The following is a 26,608-nucleotide window of genomic DNA, read 5'->3' as shown; positions in this document are numbered from 1 at the left end:
GATCGTACTGGAACTATATAACAGTATAAAAAGGGCATTTATCCAAGCAGTGCGTGTGGGGAGACTACACTGGATACTTGTTTTTATGGTTATCTTGTGAGTGCCTGAATAGAACATCAACTCATTACACCGCCCCAATGAATGATTTACCTGATTAGCAAGGGAGGGCCAGATGAAACTATATTGAGGGCTGCATATGGCCTATGTGAATACTTGCAAGTGTAATTACAGGGGTTTTACCAGCAGACCTAGAGATACCTAAAGCCTGTGTGTTTTAGCCTCAGTGTAGTGTAATAGTTCTTTCTGGGGATTGTCGGGAGTTGTACAATGTCTAACACAGAACCTCCCTTGCACCACACTGCTTAGCTCACTTCAGTTAGCCAGTTGTAGCATCAGGGGCTGTGTGAAACAGTGAGTAAAGTGCAGGGGTGTTCCAGCTTGCTTGTTTGATGCCTTACCTAAGCATACATTACTGTTATGTGACTTTTTTATGGTATATACGTGTAATTGATAAAGGAGACTCCTAAGGTTTTTCTGTTTATTTATGCTTTAAACAGAAACAAATTCTACAATATAAGTTGTTTTGCTTCTTGTGCACTACATCACCTTCACTTTTTGTTACAGAGAGGGCCAAAGAGGTTATTTGGGGTGTTATGAGTGGTAATTTTTGTGCACCTTCAATACTGAAAATCACCAGGTGCCACCAATATCAACAAGTGTAAATAAACCTAAAATAACTACATATGGACCCAAAAGCTGATCTATACAGAAAGGAAAAAGATTTCTGTTATACAATCCAGCCATGCTGTAAATATCATATAAACCTACTAATCTGGTACCACAAATAAACTGCATTAAAGGAGAATGAGCTATGCCAGATTATAAAACTGACAGTAAAGTCAAAATTTAAAGAATTAGATAGAGCATTAAATTTTACCCAACTTTCATTTACTTCTGTTACTAATTTTGCTTAGTTCTCTTGGTGTCCTTTGTTAATGAGTTAAAATTGGTTAACTCAGGAGCATGCACGTGTCTTTAGCCACCTGGCAGCAGTGTTTGCAAAAAGGTTTACAACAATGTTATACTTTATTGCAAATCCAGCTGCCGTAGAGTGCTAAAGGCACATGCACGCTCCTAAGCTCCTATCAGCCAGCCTACCGTTACTCAACAACAAATGATTTTAAGAGAACAAAGCAAATTGAAAAGTTGTTTTACAGTTGCACACTCTATCTGAATCATGAAGTCTAATTTTTTTTTTTGCTGTCCATTTGATTTCTAAAGAAGAATACAACAATCCAGGCCAGATTTTTAACAACCTAATTGATTTGTTATTTTCATCAAGAAATGCATAAGAAACAAAACTAGTTTGTGCTAATTTTAACAATAATTAGAACTAGTTTTCTATTATTTTAGATGTCCAGTTTAAAGTAAATTCTTATGTAGAAGTATATGGCCTTCTCTCTTTTTCTCAGAATGATATTTTGTATATGTCAGCAAAACTACTACTGTACTAAACTGGCTCCGATACTTATTCATTTAAAGAGTATCCTTCCAAATATGCCCTTTAAAGGGACATTAAACCCATTTGTTTTCTTTAATTATTCAGATAGAGGATACAATTTTAAACAACATTCCAATTTACTTCTATTAGCTAATTAGCTTCATTCTTTAGATATCCTTTGTTGAAGAAATAGAGTGAGCCAATCACACGAGGCATCTATGGGCAGCTACCAATCAGCAGCTACTAAGCCTATCTAGATATGCTTTTCAGCAAAGGATACCACGAGAATGAAGCAAATTAGATAACAAGTAAATTGGAAAGTTGTTTAAAATTGTATGTTCTATCTGATTCATGAAATAAATATTTTGGTTTTTATGTCCCTTTAACCCCTTAACGACCGAGGACGTGCAGGGTACGTCCTCTAAAAAAATACCCTTAACGACCAAGGACGTACCCTGCACGTCCTCGATCTGGAAAGCAGCTGGAAGCGATCCTGCTTGCTTCCAGCTGCTTTCCGGTTATTGAAGTGATGCCTCGATATCGAGGCATCCTGCAATAACCTTTAGTAGCCATCCGATGCAGAGAGGGCCACTCTGTGGCCCTCTCTGCACCGGACATCTATGGCTTCCATCGTTGGTGGGTGGGAGCGTGTGTGGGAGGCGGGTGGCGGCCATCGATGGCCCAGGTGATGTGGAGGGGGGCGGGATCGTGGGCGGGTATGCCCGGGGGTGCACACGGACGCGTGCACGTGCACGGGGAGGCGGGCGCGTGCACGGGGAGGGAGCGAGTGGGAACCGCTACTCTACAGAAAATAATATAAGGAAAATGTTAAGAAAAGTAAAAAATAAGGGTCATCAGCGGGTGTTGGGTGCTCTGTGGAGGGAGGGAAGCTAAACTACAGAAAAAAAACGGGAGGAAAAAAAAATAAAACCATTTTTTTTCAAACTGGGTACTGGCAGACAGCTGCCAGTACCCAAGATGGCCCCCAATAAGGCAGAGGGGGAGGGTTAGAGAGCTGTTTGGGGGGGATCAGGGAGGTTGGGGGCTATGGAGGGATTCACAAAGCAGCATATGTAAATATGCCACAGTACTTAAGATGGCGGGGACAATTGTGGGGTGGGGGAGGGAAGGAAGCTGTTTGGGAGGGATCTGGGGGTGTGATGTGTCAGGTGGGAGGCTGATCTCTACTCTAAAGCTAAAATTAACCCTGCAAGCTCCATACAAGCTACCTAATTAACCCCTTCACTGCTAGCTATAATACATGTGTGATGCGCAGCAGCATTTATCTGCCTTCTAATTACCAAAAAGCAACGCCAAAGTCATATATGTCTGCTATTTCTGAACAAAGGGGATCCCAGAGAAGCATTTACAACCATTTGTGCCATAATTGCACAAGCTGTTTGTAAATAATTTCAGTGAGAAACCTAAAATTGTGAAAAAATGTAAGTTTTTTTTTTAATTTGATCGCATTTGGCGGTGAAATGGTGGCATGAAATATACCAAAATGGGCCTAGAGCAATATTTTGGGATGTCTTCTAAAAAAAAATATATACATGTCAATGGATATTCAGGGATTCCTGAACGATATCAGTGTTCCAATGTAACTAGCGCTAATTCTGAAAAATAAGTGGTTTGGAAATAGCAAAGTGCTACTTGTATTTATGACCCAATAACTTGCACAAAAAGCAAAGAACATGTAAACATTGGGTATTTCTAAACTCAGGACAAAATTTAGAAACTATTTAGCATGGGTGTTTTTTGGTGGTTGCAGATATGTAACAGATTTTGGGGGCCAAAGTTAGAAAAAGTGTGTTTTTTTCCATTTTTCCTCATATTTTATAATTTTTTTTATAGTAAATTATAAGATATGATGAAAATAATGGTATCTTTAGAAAGTCCATTTAATTGCGAGAAAAACGGTATATAATATGTGTGGGTACAGTAAATGAGTAAGTGGAAAATTACAGCTAAACACAAACACCGCAAAAATGTAAAAATAGCCTTGGTCCCAAACGGACAGAAAATGGAAAAGTGCTGTGGTCATTAAGGGGTTAATAAAACATATACTATACAGGTTGAGTGTGAACATAGTGTCATCAGAGCTACTGTTTTTTTAATTCCCAGGACACTGGTGATTTCAAGCACTTCATGGAGAGCATTCCAGTCTATCTAAAGAGTCATTTCTTTACAGGGGTTTACATGGTGGGATAAGCAATTGTCAAATTTAAGTTAATCCAGTTCATTAGAAAACAGATTTTAGTGGTTTTCAAATCACAGTGCCTTAGCTAGAGATTCAATTAAAACCAATCACTGAGGGTACTCCAGTCTACTAGAAAACCCTTTTCTCCACAGTTTCCATATGATTTTTCTTAAAAGTAATTTTTAAGACCTTTGATTTGATGCAAATCTATTTTGATTATTTTCTCAGTACACATTTTAGAAATACCAGAACAAAAGAATGCTTGTGTTGTACAGCCTCAACATATTCCTAATCTTGTGCACAGAGCATACGTACCAGTCTATTTTTTCTAATGCATTGTCTACAATAAAGACTCACATGCCCTTTTACAATATACAGTCATTTACTAATTTAATTAAAAAGGTTAAATAGCAGATAAGAACACAGCAAAACTATTAAAATGGTCACAAATAAAATCTGATTACCTAAACTTTCATTCATGAATGCAGTTAATGTTTGAATGAACAAAATGACAGGAAAGAGTTAAAGGGACAGTAAACTGTAAAATTGCTTTCCCTTGATGTATTTCCAATGACTTGTTATACCAGCTGCAGAGTATAGAATGTATAAGAGATTGCATTACCAGGTTTATCTGTGTATATGAAATAGCTGGTTTTGTTTTTAAACCACAGCGTATTTAAACGGGTTGATCTTGCAGGTAGAAATCAGATCTCTTACGTTATCACTTTGTGTACACACACATGCTTCCTTATCTTATATCTGTCTGTAAACTAGACACACACAAACTAGACACATGTGCACAGCGGAAAAATTTGTCTCTGTTCGTTTCAAACTTTTTCGAATTTTGTTTCGGATTGATTTGAAGTCGGATATATTTGAATGTATTATTTTCTGATTCATTCGCATTCGAATAAATACGGATGTATTTGTTTCGGATTTGATTCGTAAGTTTGAAAGCTCGGTATGTGTTATGTGGATTCAGATGGTTCCAAGTTACACAAATGGAATTATTTCACTGTTCTATCTCACTAAATCTCACTAAATTTAATGTTTATACTGAATTGTGATTAGTCCATGGCCATTCAAATGTAACAAATGAATCCAATCCAATTCGAAACTCCGAATTTGGCAAATTCTAATTAACTCCTATTATCAATTTTTCTTCGTTCTCTTGCTATCTTTATTTGAAAGAGAAGGCATCTAAGCTAAGGAATACAACAAGGGGGTTTGGTTAAGCACACCTAACAAAACATTTTTATATTAGCACACATATTGTGGGAGTGCTGCCAAAATGACCAAAGTAAATACAAGACAAACAACGACAACCTGCTCAGGTGTGTTCCAGACAATGTTGTTTGTCTTGTATCTAAGCTAAAGAGCCAGAGTGCCAGACAATTTTTCGTACAGAACCCTGGACAACTCTTGTTTATTGGTGCTGTCCAATCAGCAAGCACAACCCAGGTTGTGAACCAAAAATGTGTCGGCTTTTAAACTTACATTCTTGCTTTTCAAATAAATCAAAAGAATGAAGAAAAATTGATACTAGGTGTAAATTAGAAAGTTGCTTAAAATTGCATGTTCTATCTGAATCATGAAAGAAAAAAAATTTGGGTTTAGTGTCCCTTTATGTTTTGAATCTTTCAGTATGGGGGGATACTACAGGCTAAATCAGCTATTTCAAATGCCCAAATAAGGGTAAACAAGCTACTTGTAAACAATTCAATACACTCCAGCAGGTAATATAAATAATTGGGAACACATTAAAGGGGAGAACATGTTTGAGTAAACTGGCCCATTAATAAATGTTATTAAAGGGATAGTAAATTCACAATTAAGCTTTCATTATTCAGAAAGGGCATGTAATTTTAAACAACGTTCTAATTTACTTTTTTCATCCAATTTTCTTTGTTCTTTTGGTACTCTTAGTTGAAAGCTAAACCTAGGTAGCCTCATATGCTAATTTCTAAGCCCTTGAAGACCGCCTTTTATCTGAATGCATTTGATAGTTTTTCACAGCTAGGGTGCATTAGTTCATGTGTTTCATATAAATAACATTGTGCTAATGAATGTGGAGTTATTTAAGAATCAGCACTGAATCAGCACAGTCAAAAGATATGAGATAAGGAGGTAGTCTGCAGAAGCTTAGATACAAGGTAATTACAGAGGTAAAAAGTATATTTCTATAACAGTGTTGGTTATGCAAAACTGGGGAATGGTAAATAAAGGGAATATCTATCTTTTTAAACAATAACATTTTTGGCGTTTACTATCCCTTTAACTGATACCTTCATAGACACTGCAATAATCAGAAATAATTTATCTATAATAATTCATCGAATATTTTTTTTTAAGTTCTATTTTATATTGGTTGCTTATTTCATTGCTGGTCTGAGAAAAGCCTGCAAAAATGTCTATACTGAACCCAACTTTTTTATTTCATGATTCAGATAGAGCACTGTTTTTTTTAAACCTCTCCTCAGGCCTCCCTAACAGGCTACATTTTGAGGATATCTGAACTAGAGCACAGGTGAAATAATCAGCTGATTAGTAAACCTGCGGCTAGATTACGAGTTTTGTATTATAGTGAAAAAGCAGTGTTATCAGGTTATAACACTGCTTTTTCACTACCGCTGGTATCACGAGTCTTGCGGATTTAGGGGCACCACACACTTTTTTGGCCTTACCGCAAATCAACTTATGCAAATTGCGTAAAGTCTTTTTTCAATGGGACTTCCATAGCGCCGGTATTACAAGCTTTTCCTGGGAGGCCAAAAAGTGAGCAGTACAGCCTATCCCGCAAGATTCGTAACGCATTCTAAAGTCAGTAGTTATGAGTTTTACACTACAAAGCTGTAGCATAAAACTCATAACTAAAGTGCTAAAAAGTACACTAACACCCATAAACTACATATTAACCCCTAAACCGAGGCCCTCCCGCATCGCAAACACTAAAAGAAAATTATTAACCCATAATCTGCCGCTCCGGACATCGCCGCCACTAGAATAAACATATTAACCCCTAAACCGCCGCACTCCCACCTTGCAAACACTAGTTAAATATTATTAACCCCTAATCTGCCACCCCTAACATCGCCGACACCTACCTACATTTATTAACCCCTAATCTGCTGCCCCCAACGTCACCGCCACTATACTAAATTTATTAACCCCTAAACCTAAGTCTAACCCTAACACCCCCTAACTTAAATATAATTAAAATAAATCTAAAAAAACCTACTATCATTACCTTAATAATTCCTTTTTAAAACTAAATACTTACCTATACAATAAACCCTAAGCTAGCTACAATATAACTAATATTTACATTGTATCTAGCTTAGGGTTTATTTTTATTTTACAGGCAAGTTTGTATTTATTTTAACTAGGTAGACTAGTTAGTAAATAGTTATTAAGTATTTACTAACTATCTAGCTAAAACAAATACAAATTTACCCATAAAATAAAACCTAACCTAAGTTACACTAACACCACAATGAAATAAATTACCTAAATTAAATACAATGAACTAAATATAATACAAATACCTAAATTACAAAAAAAAACCCACTAAATTACACAAAATAAAAAACAAATTTCAAGATATTTAAACTAATTACACCTAATCTAATAGCCCTATCAAAATAAAAAAGCTCCCCCAAAAATAAAAAAAACCCTAGCCTAAACTAAACTACCAATAGCCCTTAAAAGGGCCTTTTGCAGGGCATTGCCCCAAAGAACTCAGCTCTTTTACCTGTAAATAAAAATACAAACAACCCCCCAACAGTAAAACCCACCACCCACACAACCAACCCCCCAAATAAAACCCTAACTAAAAAAACCTAAGCTCCCCATTGCCCTGAAAAGGGAATTTGGATGGGCATTGCCCTTAAAAGGGCATTTAGCTCTATTGCAGCCCAAAGCCCTAACCTAAAACTAAAACCCACCCAATAAACCCTTAAAAAAACATAACACTAACCCCTGAAGATCCAATTACAGTTTTGAAGATCCGACATCCATCCTCAACAAAGCCGGGAGAAGTCCTAATCGAAGCGGCAAGAAGTCCTCAACGAAGCCGGGAGAAGTCTTCATCCAAGCCGGGAGAAGTGGTCCTCCAGATGGGCAGAAATCTTCATCCAGACGGTATCTTCTATTTTCATCCATCCGGCGCGGAGCGGGTCCATCTTCAAGACATCCGGCGCGGAGAATCCTCTTCTGCCGACGACCACCTGACAAATTAAGGTTCCTTTAAGTGACGTCATCCAAGATGGCGTCCCTTAGATTCCGATTGGCTGATAGAATTCTATCAGCCAATCGGAATTAAGGTTGAAAAAATCCTATTGGCTGATGCAATCAGCCAATAGGATTGAGCTTCAATCCTATTGGCTGATCCAATTAGCGAATAGGATTGAGCTCGCATTCTATTGGCTGATCGGAACAGCCAATAGAATGCGAGCTCAATCCTATTGGCTGATTGGATTTTTACAACCTTAAAGGACCATTAAAGGGACATTAAACCCAATTTTTTTCTTTCATGATTCAGATAGAGAATACCATTTTAAACAACTTTCTAATTTACTTCTATTATCTAATTTGCTTCATTCTCTTGATATTCTTTCCTGAAAAGCATATCTAGATAGGCTCAGTAGCTTCTGATTGGTGGCTGCACATATATGCCTCCTGTGATTGGCTCGCCCGTGTGCATTGCTATTTCTTTAACAAAGGATATCTAAAGAATGAAGCAAATTAGATAATAGAAGTTAATTGGAATGTTGTTTAAAATTGTATTATCTGTCTGAATTATGAAAGAAAAATTTTGGGTTTAATGTCCCTTAAATTCCGATTGGGTGATAGAATTCTATCAGCCAATCGGAATCTAAGGGACACCATCTTGGATGACGTCACTTAAAGGAACCTTCATTCGTCGGGTAGTCGTCGGCAGAAGAGGATGCTCCGCGTCAGATGTCTTGAAGATGGACCCGCTCTGCGCCGGATGGATGTAGATAGAAGATGCCGTCTGGATGAAGACTTCTCCCCGTCTGGAGGACCACTTCTCCTGGCTTTGATGAAGACTATTCCCGGCTTTGTTAAGGATGGATGTCGGATCTTCAAAACTGTAAGTGGATCTTTTTAAGGGTTATTGGGTGGGTTTTAGTTTTAGGTTAGGGCTTTGGGCTGCAATAGAGCTAAATGCCCTTTTAAGGGCAATGCCCATCCAAATGCCCTTTTCAGGGCAATGGGGAGCTTAGGTTTTTTATTTAGGGTTTGATTTGGGGGTTGGTTGTGTGGGTGGTGGGTTTTACTGTTGGGGCGGCAGATTAGGGGTTAATAATATTTAACTAATATTTGTGATGCAGGAGTGCGGCGGTTTAGGGGTTAATATGTTTATTATGGTGGTGGCGATGTCCGGAGCGGCAGATTAAGGGTTAATTAGAATAATGTAGGTGTCTGCGATGTCGGGCGGCAGATTAGGGGTTAATAAGTTTAAGATTAGGGGTGTTTAGACTCTGGGTTCATGTTAGGGTGTTAGGTGAAAACATAAAATGTGTTTCCCCATAGGAATCAAAGTGGCTGCGTTACTGAGCTTTACGCTGCTTTATTGCAGGTGTTAGACTTTTTCTCAGCCGGCTCTCCCCATTGATGTCTATGGGGAAATCGTGCACGAGCACGTAAAAACATCTCACCGCTGACTTAAGCAGCGCTGGTATTGGAGTGCGGCATGGAGCACCATTTTGCTCTAGGCTCACTTCTTGCCTGTTAATGCCAGGTTTCTGAAAACCTGTGATACCAGCGCTGTAGGTGAGCGGTGAGAATAACGTGCAAGTTAGCAACGCACCCCTCTTACCGCAAAACTCGTAATCTGGCCACTGGTTATTTTACCTGCTGTCATCCAAGGTAATCCTGAAAACCTGGACTGTTGGGGAGGCCCAAGGATAGGTTTGAAAACCTGTGAGATAGAGCATGCAATTTTAAGCAACTTTGTAATTTACTCCTATTATCATTTCTCTTGGTATCTTTATTTGAAAAAGCAGGAATGTAATTTCATGAGCTGGCCCATCTTTGGTTTAGCACCTGGGAAGTGTTTGCTGATTGGTGGCTAAATGTAGCCAGCAATCAGTAAGTGCTAGCCAGGGTACTGAACCAAAAATGGTCCGGCTGCTAAGCTTACATTCCTGTTTTTTCAAATAAAGATACCAAGAGATAGAAAAAAAATTGATAATAAGAGTAAATTAGAAAGTTGCTAAAAATTGCATGCTCTATCTGAATCATGAAAAAATTGAGTTCAATATCCCTTTAAATATAAGTTTTCACAATGAGGATATAGGAAATTCTGATTTTTCACAATTTCACTGATGCTGCTCAGACACGCTAACATTCAAACAGAAGACGATCAGATTGATTTATTGAAAACAATTATTTGTAAAAATGCCAAAAAAACATTGTTTTTGTTAACAGACTGGAATACACCTTCATGTTTGTTCAAACTAAGACAAATTATTTATAAGTTTTAAATGTAGGTTTGTTGATACTGTACCTCGGGACTTTTCCGATTTTGGAGAATCTGCTTATCAGTTTCTTTGGTAGCAAAGTACCGTGTACAGCCACGATTCAAATACTGTGAAAAAAATATTTTAAAAAATCATTAGCATAAGAAATAAAACAATTATAGCAGCCACAATATTCCTTTTATTTATTTATTTATTTTATTATATTATTGTTATTACCATTACTGTCTCTATTCAACAAGAGGCATTTAAAACTGTATAAATATTCAAGCGTATTAAAAAAAAAAAAAAGAATCAGAACTTTCACTGCAATCTTCTCCTTTGTTCTTATGAAAGCACAAGAAATTTAGCTGCCTCTGGCACTTTCCATTGTCCTCCAAGCTGGTGAATTACTCAGCTATTATCTCAGAATTGGCTGTAGGCGAGCTCGCAGCCAATCTAAAATCAGTAGCTGGAGGAAGTGTACAAAATGATGGAGGCAGTTCCTTCAGTGCAATCAGAAGGAGAAGGGAGATTTCACAGGAAGTATTTTTAAAACTTCAAAAATGTATGCTGTTTTAAATTTAGCAGATTAAACTGAACAGCCTTTTTATGTCCCTTTAATATTATAATCATGCTCCTATTTAGAATTTGATTTAATTGCAATGTATGATGTACTTAAAGGGATTCTAAACCCCACATTTTTTCTTTCATTTTAGGTTCAGCACCCTGGATAGCGATTGCTTATTGGTGGCTACATTTAGCCACCAAAAAACAAGCGTAACCCAGGGTCTGAACAAAAAATGGGCCAGCTACTAAGCTTTACATCCCTGCTTTTTAAATAAAGGTAGCAAGAGCACAAATAAAAATTGATAATAGGAGTAAACTAGAAAGTTGCTTAAAATTGCATGTTATATCTGAAACATTTAAAAAATTGGGTTTAGTGTCCCTTTAACTTTAGATATTTATAATGCTACTTAGAGGGTAAAAAGGGTTAAATCAATTGCCTCTAAGAAGCAATTTATGTTTGTAAAGAAAGTATGTTGAAGGTAAGATATCAGATATTATGTTTACAAGCTTTATAGACCCTGCAATCCTCCTGCTGCATATTTAGCAAGTTACTGTACCTAGCATAATAAATTAATCAGCTTTCATAATTAGATCTCCAACTCCAGCAATCAGTTGCACTGCAGCCATCAGGACACGAAATGTGAAGATTTCATAACATGGGTATAAATTGATCCCATATTTTGCCACAAGGTTACATTTTTTTACCATAAGAAATATTTTTTTACCAAAAAGAGACACAAGGGACGTAATATCTAAAGATTAGAAAAATTATTCTAGTGAATGTCAAAGTTTCACACCAACGTGACAGTTTTTGATAGCAGCTGGAAAAGCTGGCTGTATTCAACCTTTTGGATAAGTAAATCCAAGCTCCCGACTTAAGATCGAGGGAGATTTGCAAAAACTGTTCATGACATTAGTGAAATGTGGACTTTGGATTGGAATGGGTTCTTGAATCAAAACCCAAACAAAATATAACCACTCTTGAATCTACTACACTAACTAGTAAGATGATCTATGTTTTTTTTTATTGCAATGGGTTTGTGAAGCCTTTTACATGCAGTTTCTGTTGTCATTAAATACTGCACTTTGAATGGTCACGTATTTACATTAATACCCACAAAAAGTGTGCTTTAAAGACTATTGCTTACAGTTCTCAGAATATTCATGTTATTTATCAACAAAAGGGACCAACAGACACCAAACAGCAGTAGCAGACCTACTCAACAGAGGGCCCTGGTGCTAATTTTATTGGGGTCCCCAAAGGTAACTCAGTAGTAAGAAATAGTAATAATATACATATTGCTTTGTCAAATGATTTTGAGGACAGACAGAAAGACTAGGAGTAAATGTAAAGAGAAAGGGCAGTGGCCCATACAGAGCACTCAAATAACATCTATCAAAGGAGGGAAGTAACCTAGCAGCTTACAATAAAACACAACATTTAATAATACTCATTAAAATAAAAGGAAATGCAGTGTGTGCAATAATACTTAGATTAAAATAAATTAAAATGAATCCCAACAGCCTTAGTGATCAATGAGAAAGCGTGAAATTCACAGGTATTATCTATTCTAGGCGTATTCTTTCCTGAATCCCTCCAGCCCTTTCTTATTATGAGAAATAGTTAATCGTATTGTATGGCTATTTGGCCGTTTGTGACCACCCTGGTATTGCCGGTGTTCTGTTAAGGGACCGAACTTTTCAAAAGAGCGAACCCCGTCGCTTCCTGTAACGTTACATCAGCTGTTGTACACATTTTGCCCCTAATGCGCATGCGTGCCAGCGTCATCACATACCTGGCCACATACATCACTGAGAACTATGTTTTTGTGAGGTTTCTATTGATCCTTGCGATCCCTACCCATTTCAATTTCCAGACAGAAAGACTAACCTAACCTGCATTAGGATTGTACATATTCTGCACACGTCTTATGTATGGACTGGTTGCTATGGGCCCCCCAGCACTTGGGCCCAGGTTCCACTGCGCCTGTTGCACCAATGGTAGTTCCACCCCTCCCATACAGGGGCAAAATCCTATTTCTTAGTATCACACTTTCCATTACTAAAATGAATATAGAAACTAAAGCCTTGTTACTCAAGCTTACACAAAGGTCTGCAGACAATTACTAACATGTCAATCATTATGCATCATGACACACTACCTTTACTAACTACCTATAGAACATTTAGAAAATGATGAATTGCAACAGATTTGACTGACGTTTTGTTAATCTTCATGATGGATAAGAGCAAATCCTAAAGCTTTACATGTGGATTTTGTATTTCTATTTGCTTTAATCTGAGTAGAGATTACTAGTTCAGCTCTACTGCTCACCTTCTGGTCCTTCAAAACTAGATGGCAATGTTACCCTCAACCTTGATTTCTTTTATTATTGTTATTAATATTATCTTGGTTATATGCCAACAGATGCTGCAGTGGTACGGGGGGGTGGGGCAATAAAAAAAGGCAAAGCATGGAAAGCAGGCCTGACAGAAGAATTACAGTGCCCTGCAGCCTGCTCCATAGAGAGCTTCCAATCTAAGTGGCAGCAGATACAGCCTGCCTGGAACAGGAGTACTTACAGCAGTCTTGTCAATATAGGAGACAAATATCTCTGCAATGTCCTGCTTTTCTACTTTAAAGGTACATTAAACACAGAGATAAAATGATAAATTGTATATATATATAAAAAACTCTGCCATATGTTTTTATTATTTATTTAGTATTTTTATGGAAGTGCAGAACACTGTTACATTTCACAAAGCCATTGGCTGCATGCTGTAGTAACCTATTTATAACTCTCCCTAATTGGCCACAGCAGAGAAGGTAACTTAAGTTACAACATGGCAGCTCCCATTGTTTTATAGACACTAAAACTTTAGACTCATTTTGTCAATATTTAAACAGCTAATGAAACTTTAAAAAATACATCTACATGTTATTCTCAGAATAATCTTTTCTTTGGATACATTATTTTATCTAGCATTTATTTAGTGTTTAATGTCCCTTTAATACACTAAATATCATGAATAAAGGAAGAATATCTATGCTAGCAAAAAGTTCCACCTCTACCCTGCATTAGTCACCCCGAGTAAAAAGCAATCTCCGATTTCTGTTATTGGGCTGAATCCATCAGATCTATCAACTGATGACCTTACAGTTACTATTATCTAGATGACTTACATGTTGAGATGTCATTCTTCTGGTAATATTTCCTTTTAACTGATATCATGTGTTCAGATATCCCTAACTAGGAAGAAAATGAAGTAATATCATAGAAATATTTTTCTGCACATCAAAGGGTAGGTTTTTTAACTGCTTTTGTACTGTTTTCACCATTGATGAAATGCAGGGTCATCCTTTTCACATCCTGCTAAAAATGCTTTAAAGGGACAGTCTAGACCAAAATAAACTTTCATGATTCAGATAGAGCATGTAATTTTAAACAATTTTCCAATTTACTTTTATCACCAATTTTGCTTTGTTCTCTTGGTATTTTTAGTTGAAAGCTTAACCTAGGAGGTTCATATGCTAATTTCTTAGACCTTGAAGGCCACCTCTTTTCAGAATGTATTTTAACAGTTTTTCACCACTAGAGAGTGTTTGTTCGTGTGTTTCATATAGATAACACTGTGCTCGTGCACGTGAAGTTATCTGGGAGCAGGCACTGATTGGCTAAACTGCAAGTCTGTCAAAAGAACTGAAATAAAGGGGCAGTTTGCAGAGGCTTAGATACAAGATAATCACAGAGGTTAAAAGTATATTAATATAACTGTGTTGGTTATGCAAAACTGGGGAATGGGTAATAAAGAGATTATCTGTCTTTTAAAACAATAGAAATTCTGGTGTAGACTGTCCCTTTAAATATAGTAACGGCTCACAGTTCAAGAGTAATTAGAACACTTTTAAAAACCAGAAGTCTGATAGGGTGTGTGTTCAAATTTGTTGATAATTGGTTTGCGTGGCTTCCTATGAAGCTAGGTTTTAGATTGTTTTTTTTTTATACCTCTCCAAATATTTTAAATGCTGCTTCTATTTTTTGCTTGGTTCCTAATATATTGATAACTAAAATGTTATTATTTTCCATTTGCTTTTTATTCTAAGATTGTATTTCCTTTAACACATATAAAGACTGAAATAAAAATGTGTGACATTAAATACCGAAGATAGGAGAAAGCCATTTATTTTACTCATCTGAGCTTGGGCCTGATGCATTTTTATATATATATATATATATATATATATATATATATATATATATATATATATATATAAAACTAATACCCTAAAGTCCTAGGATTTGTCTAGATTACATTAAATCTTCTGTCCATAAGAACATATACTAAAAGTTGTTTCCAGTACAAGGAAAGACTTTATACATTATATTGCACTTTTCAACCAAATGTTCCCGAAATGCGCCACACCATATGTAGGAGTACCCAGGCTTGTCTAATAATAGCACAGGAAAGACTTACATGAGTTTATCATACACATGTATCTATTTTTTCTTCTTTCCTGATAAAAACACCCTTTAGAGTTCAATATAAAGGAAATACATGCTTCTTTCTTATATAAAAAAATAACCACATTGTTCTACTTTAATTGTTGCTGAGACTTCTCAATTTTTAAGGTACCTTAAAATCTTGCACATTATGCACGTAGGTACTACGTCACACTGTACTTTGTCAAGCACAGAGGCCAGATCACCGATCATTACAGATCATCCAGTAGTGTCAAGTGGGAGTGGTGGGGGGGGAGGTGGGTTGACTGCCCACCGGAGGAGGGGGAAGGGAGAGGCAGGGTTCCCTTAATTACGGCAAAAATATCAGGCAGGGGAGAGATGGGACCATATACTACAGAAAAATCACTTGGGGGAGGGTGATCCCTACACTACAGAACAAATATACAAAATGAATATGATATATAATAAAATTATAAATTTGATGCTGGCAGACAGGCTGCCAGTAAAACAACATGGCGGTGGACAGTGGGAGGGGGAGATCAGGGAGGTGGGAGATTGAGGAGGGATCCCTATATAGCACAGTAATTTAAAAAATAATATTTAAAAATAAATAAATAAAACCCCTAAACTGCATATTTGCAGAATGCCTACCAGTACCTAAGATGGTGGTGACGAGTGGGGTGGGGAAGAGAGCTGTTTGGGAGGGATCAAGTTGGGATCACAGGGTGTGAGGTGTCAGATGGGAGGGTAATCCCTACAGTGCAGCAAAAATTAACCTAACAAGCTAACTGATTAAGCCCCTCACTGCCAGGAATTTTGTGTGCGATGCGCAGTTGCAAATTAGTGGACTTCTAATTGCCAAAAACCAATGGCAAAGCCATGCATCTCTGCTGTTTCAGAACAAAGGGGATCCCACAGCGTTTACAACCATTTGTCTTATGACTGCAGTAGTTATGTGTAAATACTTTCAGTAAGAAACTCAGAGTTTTCTAAAAAGTTAATGATTTTTTTTTTATATGATCTTATGATAGCGGCATCAGATATACTAAAATGGGCCTAGATCAATATCTTGGGTTGTCTACTTTAAAAATATATATAGTTTTCATGGTTATATGAAGAAGAAAAAAATCATAAATCATCTTCTAATGTTCTCTGCCCTGCATCCTCCATCAGCAAATATCTGAATATCACTAACACAACATTACATTACACATACAATAGTCAGTGTGTAGAAGTGGAGGGTCAGATAAATGTTTTATAATGACAAAGTACAGACCCCCATGCATTAGACCTGACAAGCCTGTACTAAAATATTGAAACCAAAATAAAGAGTCTCTTAATACCATATATATAGGGACTGAATAGTTATGGCATTGCCACACATTATTGTGGTACAATATAACCTAAAGTATTTGACTGCCATCCACAGATTTGTACATTGTGACAAATGAATGACTCTCAAGGACAGAAATATCACATTGTGACATAGTTATTGAGTAAGAAGTTGGATATATTAGCATCACTAAAAATATCATGCTAGGTCTGCACAGTCCAAAGGAACATTGAGATTAAGTCAAATAGTAATGAATACATTTTATCATTGTAAACAAAATATGCTGATTGTTATAAATATGTCCTTTAACAGTCAGAATCAGACACATTCTTCAATTTCCCAACAATCTGCACTTCCAGATTGATTAGGGCAATTGTATTCCTTTAACTGGACTGCTAATGGCAGCTAATTAGCTTAGTGTTTAACTAGTTGCTAAGTAGCTGAGGAGCAAGGCTAATCTCTTGTAGAATCCTCAAAGTAAGTCAAATTGAAATCATTACAATTCAACAAGCAACATTGAAGCAAAGTGTATTTATATATTTCCCAGAAATACTCAGCGAAAAACAACAAATTATCAGCAGTGGTAATCCTTGCAAACTCTCATTTTGGGCACACAGAGGAAATAGATTAGTATATATCACCAGAGACATCTACAGGACTAGAAAGTTAAACATCTTATTCATAAGTCTGGCTACAATTTATCTTTTAAAGTAATTGCAGTTTCAATAGCACTGACATTTTTGTTTGCAGACTGCAGCCCGTTGAGAGATGCCATCAAATAGGTTCCATTTCAATTTTAATCATTTCAGGGTTTTCTTTTTTTTCTTGCCTTATACAACTCAGGAAGACTAATGCTTTCAGGCTGCTAGAACTACACAACAGGTTTTCTGGGGCTAGATTATCCAATCTGAGTGCTCTCTTCAGCACATTAATCAGCACATTTACCCCGCCGCTGCCGGCAGGAGGGGCCTGTGAGGGTCAATTACTGAAGCATTCTCACTTGCCAGCGTTGCTTGTATATCTGTTCTCCCTGATTATTATAATCGACATAAACAAGACAAATGTGATGGAACATTACAGCTTCCACCTGTTCACATACTTCACACAGAGTCTTAAGTGAATATATTGAAGAGGGACTTAAAGGGAATACAGAAATACGGTATAAGGAAAATGTTTCAGTGTAAAAAATAATAATAATAATAATAAAATCAAGGTAATCAGGCAAGATTTAAAAATGATATACATCAATTAAACACTGCATTGCAAATGGGCTGAATATATAAAAAAGTCTGAAAGAATTTAAACTGTCATTTTGTTAAACGAATGTGCCTTTCTTTGCAAAGCCTCTTGACTCCTCTGTTGAAACTAATTTGGGACATAAACAATTGAGCTACTACAGTAATCAAACAATCACTGTGTAGAATTTAACAGGGTTTAGATTGTAAAGTCTACAGTTAAGGGGGGCAAAATAAACAATACAAGTATATTACAAAGTTGTTTTTACTACTCATAATCAAACATTTTACATTACAGTCTAAAAGTATTACATGTCCATTTAAGATAAAAATGTCAAATTACTTAAAGGAACATGAAAGTGTAGACTGTAATGTATATCTAAAACAGCAAAAAGAAAATGCCATTGTATAGATTGCTTTTTATGATTACTGAGGAAATGTCAGTGTAAAATCATTTTGAAAAAACATCGGACGTAAAAGGAAGCAAAAACAGCAGAGAGCACATATGGCGCACCAAAAACATACATGAAAAGTCCATACTACAGTTGTCTACAAAACGATGAATAGAGTGGTAAATCAGTAAGGTACCATGCAAATAGCTTTTATGAGAAGGTTCTACTAAACTCTTCATTATGCCAGATGACAGGGAGTACATCCGACATAACACACTAACATTTCCTAGTTTATTTTATTTTTTTAATAAGAATAGAATTACCATAATGGCAACAAACAAAAAAACACATATAAATGAGACATTGAAACCTCCTATAACCAACATGGAGCCACTCTTGGACCTCAAAACCATAAAGTAATACCAACAAGAGAAGAGATAGTAGAGAAAGAAAGAAAGAAAGAAAGAAAGAAAGAAAGAAAGAAAGAAAGAAAGAAAGAAAGAAAGAAAGAAAGAAAGAAAGAAAGAAAAAGGACCTCTTTTGGATCCTATTAAAGGGACAGTCAACACCAGAATTTTTGTTGTTTAAAAAGAAAGATAATCCCTTTATTTCCCATTCCCCAGTTTTGCATAACCAACACAGTTATAATAATAAATGTTTTACTTCTGTAATTATCTTGTATCTAAGCTTTTGCTGACTGCCCCCTTATTTCAGTTCTTTTGACAGACATGCAGTTTAGCCAAACAGTGCTCAGTCCTAGGTCACTTTACGTGCATGAGCTCAATGTTATCTATATGAAACATGTGAACTAATGCCCTCTAGTGGTCAAAATGTATTCAGATTAGAGGCAGTCTTCAAGGTCTAAGAAATTAGCATATGAACCTCCTAGGTTTAGCTTTCAACTAAGAATACCAAGAGAACAAAGCAAAATTGGTGATAAAAGTAAATTGGGAAGTTGTTTAAAAATGCATGCCATATTTAAATCATGAAAGGTTTTTTTGGACTTGACTGTCCCTTTAAGAGAACAAAATAAAAGGGACATCTTCTTGCTGTCTCTAACTACTCACACACAGAAATATGGTAAGCTATAGTCCCAATAATGTAGAGAGGAATACAAAATACAGGTATGAATACAACAATCATCAATTCTAGTTAAGCATTGCCTAAGTATTTCATGGATCAGGGGCAAGAAATAGTTTATCAGAATTACCTTTCTCTGAGGCAAATTTAAATAATTTGCATATATTAGTGTAAAAAAAACCTATTAAAGGAAATTGACAGGACATAAACACATATCTATATAAAAATATAGGAGCAAGAAAACATATAAAACTAAGACCATAGAAAGAAAAAAAAAGTAATGTCTATTACAACCTTTATCTGAGTATGCACTACTGTACATCCTAAGGGTGTTGTATAGCATTTAAGAATACCCCTATGGTATAAGAATGTATTATTCCTTAACACCTTGTCCAGCCTTATTTAGCATAAGTATCACAAATATAATCTATAATGCAAGGAAGCAAGAACTGTAGCAAAATAGGAATAAAAAAAATGAAATGAGTACCTCTGGCACAGTAGACAAGAATGCAGCCTCTAAATATTCTGTAAATTACACAAAGCCCAACAATAACCTATATAACCAGATCTGGTAGTTTGTAAATACCAATAGCATTAGAAGGTATAACCAGAAAACAGGAATCAGTTAAAAACTCAGAAATGATGTTCTCATATATATAGAAACCTGCATCCAGTCCAGTTTTTTAGAAAACATTACCAGTGCACATATTAGTCAATTGCTTCTCAATTACGCCACTATAAGGGGCTAGATTTTAAGGCTTCAGAGTCAAAACAGAAAAAGACAAGGTCTCACTTGAGGTTGATACAATCAGGCAAAGTTATCCCCCTCCGGTTTTAAGGGAAAACAGCCCTATAGCTGTCCGTACAAGGCAGACATAACTATAAAGAGTTATTTTATTGGCAGTTCATGTTTAAAAATGTGAATTTCAATTTGAAATCTTGTTACCGACCCCAGTTCTAAGTGTTTTGCTGTGCTATTGGATGTTGGTGAAGGGGTATAGGGAAATTGTATATGACAAGAGGGATGGGAAGGGAAAGGGTTAAGTGTATGTGTGATATGTGTTAAATCTAATATGCAAAACTAATTAAAGGGATAGTAAATTCCAAATTAAACTTTCATGATTCAGATAGGGCATGTCATTTTAAGCAACTTAATTAATTTACTTTTATAATCAAATTTGCTTTGTCCTCTTGTTATTCTTAGTTGAAAGCTAAACCTAGGTAGGCTCATGTTCCAATTTCTAAGCCCTTGAAGGACGCCTCTCATCTGAATGCATTTAAGAGCTTTTCACAGCTAGAGGGCATTAGTTCATGTGCTTCATATAAATAACATTGAGCACTAATTGCCTAAAATGCAAGTCTGTCAAAAGATCTGAGATAAGGGGGCAGTCTGCAGAATCTTAGATACAAGTTAATCACAGTGGTAAAAAGTATATTTCTATAACAGTGTTGGTTATGGAAAACTGGGGAATGTGTTATAAAGGGATTAGCTATCGTTTTAAACAATAACATTTTTTGTGTTTACTATACCTTTAACACAGAAAATGTATAGCAAAGGAAACTCCATTACCTGAGTGGAAGTAGTGAACTTCAGCATCTTTACGTATCTGCATTATCCAGCAAGACTAATTTTTGTATGTAACTTAATATAATTCCTTTACATAAGAGAAATTAACTCGCTAAAAGGGCTGACATGAATTACTGTAGTGAGCTACATACTAGTGCTCACATGATAAATATTAACCACTGACTTTTAAAAGCAGTGCAAAAGTGTATGTGGTATGGATTATGTTACACCGGGGGCATACACCCAAAGCAATGACTGGGGTACACACAGACATACTCAAAGGGTAATACTTGAGACACACACACACAGGGAAATGTTGGGAACACGCACAATGGAATGCTCGAGGCACACACACAATGGAATGCTTGAGGCACACACACACAGGGAAATGCTGGGCACACAAACACACACACACACACACAATGGAATGCTTGAGGCATACACCCAAGGCAGTGCTGGACACACACAATGGAATGCCTGAGATTCACACACAAAGGGCAACACTAGACAGAAACACATGCACAAGGAAATGTCTGAGACACAGAGAGCAACACTAAACAATGGAAAGACACAACCAGGGCAATGTTTGAAACACACAGCAGAAACACACACAAGGCAATACTTGGGACTCAAGCAGAGGCTATACATTAGAGGCACACACACAGAGGCCAAAGACAGGAAATACCTGGGAGACACAGGGTAATACCTGGTGGAGACACACAGAACAATGCCTGAGACACACACAGGACAATGATTGGGGAACACACACAGGGCAATACTTGGGACTCAAGCAGAGGCTATACATTAGAGGCACACACACAGAGGCCAAAGACAGGAAATACCTGGGAGACACAGGGTAATACCTGGTGGAGACACATAGAACAATGCCTGAGACACACACAGGACAATGATTGGGGAACACACACAGGACCAGCCTGGGACACAAACAATGAAATCAATGACTTGGAGACATTCACAGGGCAATGCTTGTGACATATTCACAAGGCAAAAGCTGAAACACGCTGAAAAACGCCTGAGGGACACACAGTGCAATGCTTTTGACACACGTGCACACACACAGGGCAATGCTTACGACACACATACACACACACACAGAGGGCAATGCTTATGACTCACACACACACAGGGCAATGCTTATTACACACCTACACACGCACAAGACAATGCTTAAGACACACGCGAACACACACAGGGCAATGCTTATGACTCACACACACACAGGGCAATGCTTATTACACACCTACACACGCACAAGACAATGCTTAAGACACACGCGAACACACACAGGGCAATGCTTATGACACATCTACACACAAACACATGCACAAGACAATGCTTAAGATCACGCGCACACACACACAGGGCAATGCCAAGAACACACGCACAGAGCAATGAGTCAGTAAGACAACACATTGCTTTGGTCAGGCATATAAAAGGCTTGGGAATTTCATTTTACAATGGGATAACATTGGCTCAAAAGAAAGGATAGAAGCAGAGAGCAAAATTATTAGAAGGACTAACATTTTATTATTATGGAATATTAGGTGTGTATGTATGTATATATATATATATATATATATATATATATATATATATATATATATATATAAATACACACACACATATACATACAGGTGGCCCTTGTTTTGCACCGGTTCAATTTGCACTGTTTCCGAATAACGCCCTTTTTTTCAGTCATGTGACTGCTACTGAAAGCACTGAGAAGCAGTGCATTGATTAAAATAAGGGCAGGCCAGTAGGTGGAGCTGTCCACTTGTGTTGCAGCAAATAAATTACAAGTCTAGCAGGCTGAAATGAATCAGTGTAAACAGACCTGAGCTATCAAGCAGCTTTCAAAGGAACAAGATCTAGCAGCCGTGATAAAGGGAAATTTCCTTTCATCTTCCTGCCAGCTGCTTGAAGACTAGGAGGTCAGGGTGACTATAACTCAGTCCAGACTGCAATGTATAGAATAGATGCAGACCTGATATTAGCTAACAGTTTATGCTACTGTCAATGCAGAGACCTGTTTGCAGAAAAATGCAAGTAAAAAACAAAATGTATGCTTACCTGATTAATTTCTTTATTTCCGGATATGGAGAGTCTACAACGTCATTCAATAACTAGTAGGAATATAACTCCTGGCCAGCAAGAGGAGGCAAAGAGCACCACATCAAAGCTGTTAAGTGTCCCTCCCCTACCCATAATCCCCAGTCATTCGACCGAAGGGAAATGGAAAAAGGAATAACACAAAGGTGTAAATGTGCCTGAGGTTTAGTAAAAAAATAACTGTCTTAATAAAGGGTGGGGTCGTGGACTCTCCATATCCGGAAAGAAAGAAATTTATCAGGTAAGCATACATTTTGTTTTCTTTCCTAAGATATGGAGAGTCCATGACGTCATTCAATTACTAGTGGGAACCAATATCCAAGCTAGAGGACACTGACTGAATAGGGAGGGAAAACAAGACAGGCAGACCTAAACAGAAGGCACCACCGCATGAAGAACTTTTCTCCCAAAGGAATCCACAGCCAAAGCAAAAGTATAACATTTGGAAAATTTGGAATAAATATGCAGAGAGGACCAAGTTGCAGTCTTAAAAATCTGCTCCACAGAAGCTTCATTTTTGAAAGCCCAAGAAGAGGAGGCAGCCCTAGTGGAATGAGCTGTAATTCTCTCAGAGGGAAAGAGAAGTAGTGGCAGCCTTCTGACCTTTACGCTTTCCTGAGAAACAAACAAACTAACAGAAGACTGGCAAAAATCCTTAGTCGCCTATAGGTAGAATTTTAGAGAACGCACAACATCCAAGTTGTGCAACAGACATTCCTTATGAGAAGAAAAATTAGGACAGAGAGAAGGAACAACAATTTACTGATTAATATTTCTATCCGAAAACACTTTAGGAAGAAACCCCAATTTAGTATGAAGAACTGCCTTATCAGCATGAAAAATAAGAAGAAACAAAACCTTCCAAGACAACAACTTAATATCTATGGAATGCATTGGCTCAAATGAAGCCTGTTCCAAAACTTAAGAAAAAAAAAGGTTAAGGCTCCAACGAGGAGCAACAGGTTTAAACACAGGCCTGATTCTGTCCAGGGCCCGACAAAAATATTGAACATCTGGCACATTCGCCAGACTCTTGTGTAACAAAATAAATAATGCAGAAATCTGACCTTTCAGAGAACTGACTGACATCCTTTCTCCAGACCATATTGGAGAAAAGACAAAATTCTAGGAATCCCAGGATTCACACCAATAAAGGTATTTACGCCATACCTTATGGTAACTTTTTCGAGTAACCGACTCAGAAAATCCACGCTTAGATAGAACTAAGTGTTCAATCTCCAAGCAGTCAGCTTCAGAGAAACGAGATTTGGATGGAGAAATGGACCCTGAGTTAGAAGGTCCTTCCTCAGAGGCAACCTCCAAGGTGGCAGAGATGACATCTTCACTAGGTCTGCATACCAGATGCTGCGAGGCCATGCCGGAGCTATTAGAATTACCGACACTCTCTCCTGTTTGATACAAGCAATGACTTGTGGAAGAAGCGCAAACGGAGGAAACAGGAATGCTAGACGGAAATCCCAAGAAACCCCCAGAGCATCTATCAGGGCGGCCTGAGGATCTCTTGACCTTGAACCGTACCTTAGAAGCTTGGCGTTCTGACGAGACGCCATCAGATCCAACACCAGCACTCCCCACTTTAGGGTTAATCTGGAGAACACCTCCGGATGGAGGGCCCACTCCCCGGGATACAATGTCTGTCTGCTCAGGAAATCTGCCTCCCAGTTGTCTGGAAACATGTGCCCTGAGACAGATGCTCCTGAGAAAGTCACCATGGAAGAGAGTCTCTTGTTGACTGGTTTAGATCTATCATTTGAGACAGATCCGAATGGTACCCTTGTAGCTGGAACAAGGGAACTCTTTTCCAGGTTCACTTTCCATCCGTGGGAACATAGAAAAGACAACAAGATCTCTGTATGAGAGTTTGCTTGTTGAAAAGATGGCGCCTGAACCAGTATGTTGTCCAGATAGGGCGCCACTGCAATTCCCTGAGACCTGATTATTGCCAAAAGAGCCCCCAGAACCATTGAGAAAATTCTGGGAGCTGTTGCAAGGCCAAACGGAAGAAAGTGTTTGTCTAGAAAGGCAAATCTCAGGAACTTGTGATGATCCCTGTGGATGGGAACATGAAGATACGCATCCTTCAGGTCTATGGTCGTCATGAACTGACCCTCTTGGACCAAAGGAAGAATGGAATGAATGGTTTCTATTTTGAAGGACGGTACTCTGAGAAACTTGTTGAGACACTTTAAGTCTAGAATGAGTCAAAAAGTTCCCACTTTTTTGGGAACCATGAACAGATTTGAATAGAATCCTAGGCCCTGTTCCCTTACTGGAACAATCACTCCTATGGAGGAAAGGTCCTGGACGCAGCTCAAGAATGCCTCTCTTTTTACCTGATGAGCAGATAGTCTTGAAAGGTGGAATCTGCCCCTTTGAGGGCAAGATTTTAATTCTATTTTGTAATGCTGAGAAACTATGTCCACTGCCCAAGGATCTGGGACATCCCATTTCCAGGCTTGACAAAACAGGGAAAGTCTGCCCCCCCACTTGATCCGATCCCAGATCGGGGGTGAACCCTTCATGCTGACAGACTTAGCTGAGGGTTTCTTTGATTGCTTCCCCTTGTTCTAAGACTGATTGGGTTTCCAAGAAGACTTGGACTGCTCCTACTTAGAAGAGGGAGAGGAAGACTTTTGACCTTTGAAGTTACAAAAGAAACGAAAATTACTCTGATGTCCTTTAGTCCTGTTTTTCTTGTCTTGCGGTAGAAAATACCCTTTATCACCTGTAATATCAGAAATTATTTCTGCTAGACCAGGTCCAAACAAAGTCTTTCCTTGTAAGGAAGCGCCAGAAACTTGGACTTGGAGGTAACATCAGCTGACCAAGATTTAAGCCACAAAGCCCTGCAGGCCAAGACAGAGAAGCCAGACATTTTGGCTCCCAGTCTAATAATTTGTATGTCAGGATCAGAAATAAAGAAATTGGCTAGTTTGAGAGCCTTAATCCTGTCTTGGATCTCCTCCAACCGAGTCTCTACTAAAATTGATTCAGACAAGGAATCGCACCAATAAGATTCAGCACTTGCTACTGTGGCAATGCAAACTGCAGGTTGCCATTGAAGACCCTTGTGAACATACATCCTTTTCAAATAAGCCTCCAGCTTCTTGTCCATGGGATCCTTAAAGGATCAGCTATCCTCTATAGGGATCGTAGTTCTCTTAGTCAGAGTAAAAATAGCCCCTTCTACTTTAGGCACTGTGCGCCATGAATCTTTAATGGAGTCAGCAACAGGAAATATCTTTTTAAATACGGGAGACGGGGAGAAAGTTATCCCTGGCTTCTCCTATTCCTGTGAAATAATCTCCGTCACACGGTCTGGAACAGTAAACACTTCAACAGAGGAAAGAACATCATAGTATTTGTTAAGCTTACTAGATTTTTTAGGGTTGACCGCGACAGGTGAGTCGGAGTTGTCCAAAGTCGCCAATACCTCCTTTAACAGTACACAAAGATGTAAAAGCTTAAACCTGAAGTTTACTTCTACAGCATCAGATAAAGGAATTATACTGTCAGAATCCGAGATTTCGCCCTCAGAAGCTACCGAGGTAACCTCCTCCTCAGAGTTATGAGGGAGGACAACCTGCGTAGCAGCAGATGGGACAGACACCTTACTATCTGAAAAGTGTTTAGA

The 26,608-nt window shown here is 37.8% G+C and overlaps 1 protein-coding gene across 8 annotated transcripts in view; it reads right to left on the bottom strand.

The window, feature by feature from the left end:
• The window catches only part of MYO6 (myosin VI), a 635,235-nt gene that overhangs the window by 332,311 nt on the left and 276,316 nt on the right, over positions 1-26,608 (bottom strand). For all 8 annotated transcript variants that reach the window (XM_053710463.1, XM_053710457.1, XM_053710460.1 and 5 more), the window contains exon 10: positions 10,234-10,314. In XM_053710463.1, the coding sequence (XP_053566438.1) occupies positions 10,234-10,314 (81 nt within the window). The remainder of the gene's footprint in view (positions 1-10,233; positions 10,315-26,608) is intronic.

The sequence above is a fragment of the Bombina bombina genome, chromosome 4 (genome assembly GCF_027579735.1).
Source record: "Bombina bombina isolate aBomBom1 chromosome 4, aBomBom1.pri, whole genome shotgun sequence".
NCBI classification, from domain to species: domain Eukaryota; kingdom Metazoa; phylum Chordata; class Amphibia; order Anura; family Bombinatoridae; genus Bombina; species Bombina bombina.
The sequence above is the reverse complement of the archived record's forward strand: the minus strand, read 5'-3'. Positions and strand labels throughout refer to the sequence as shown.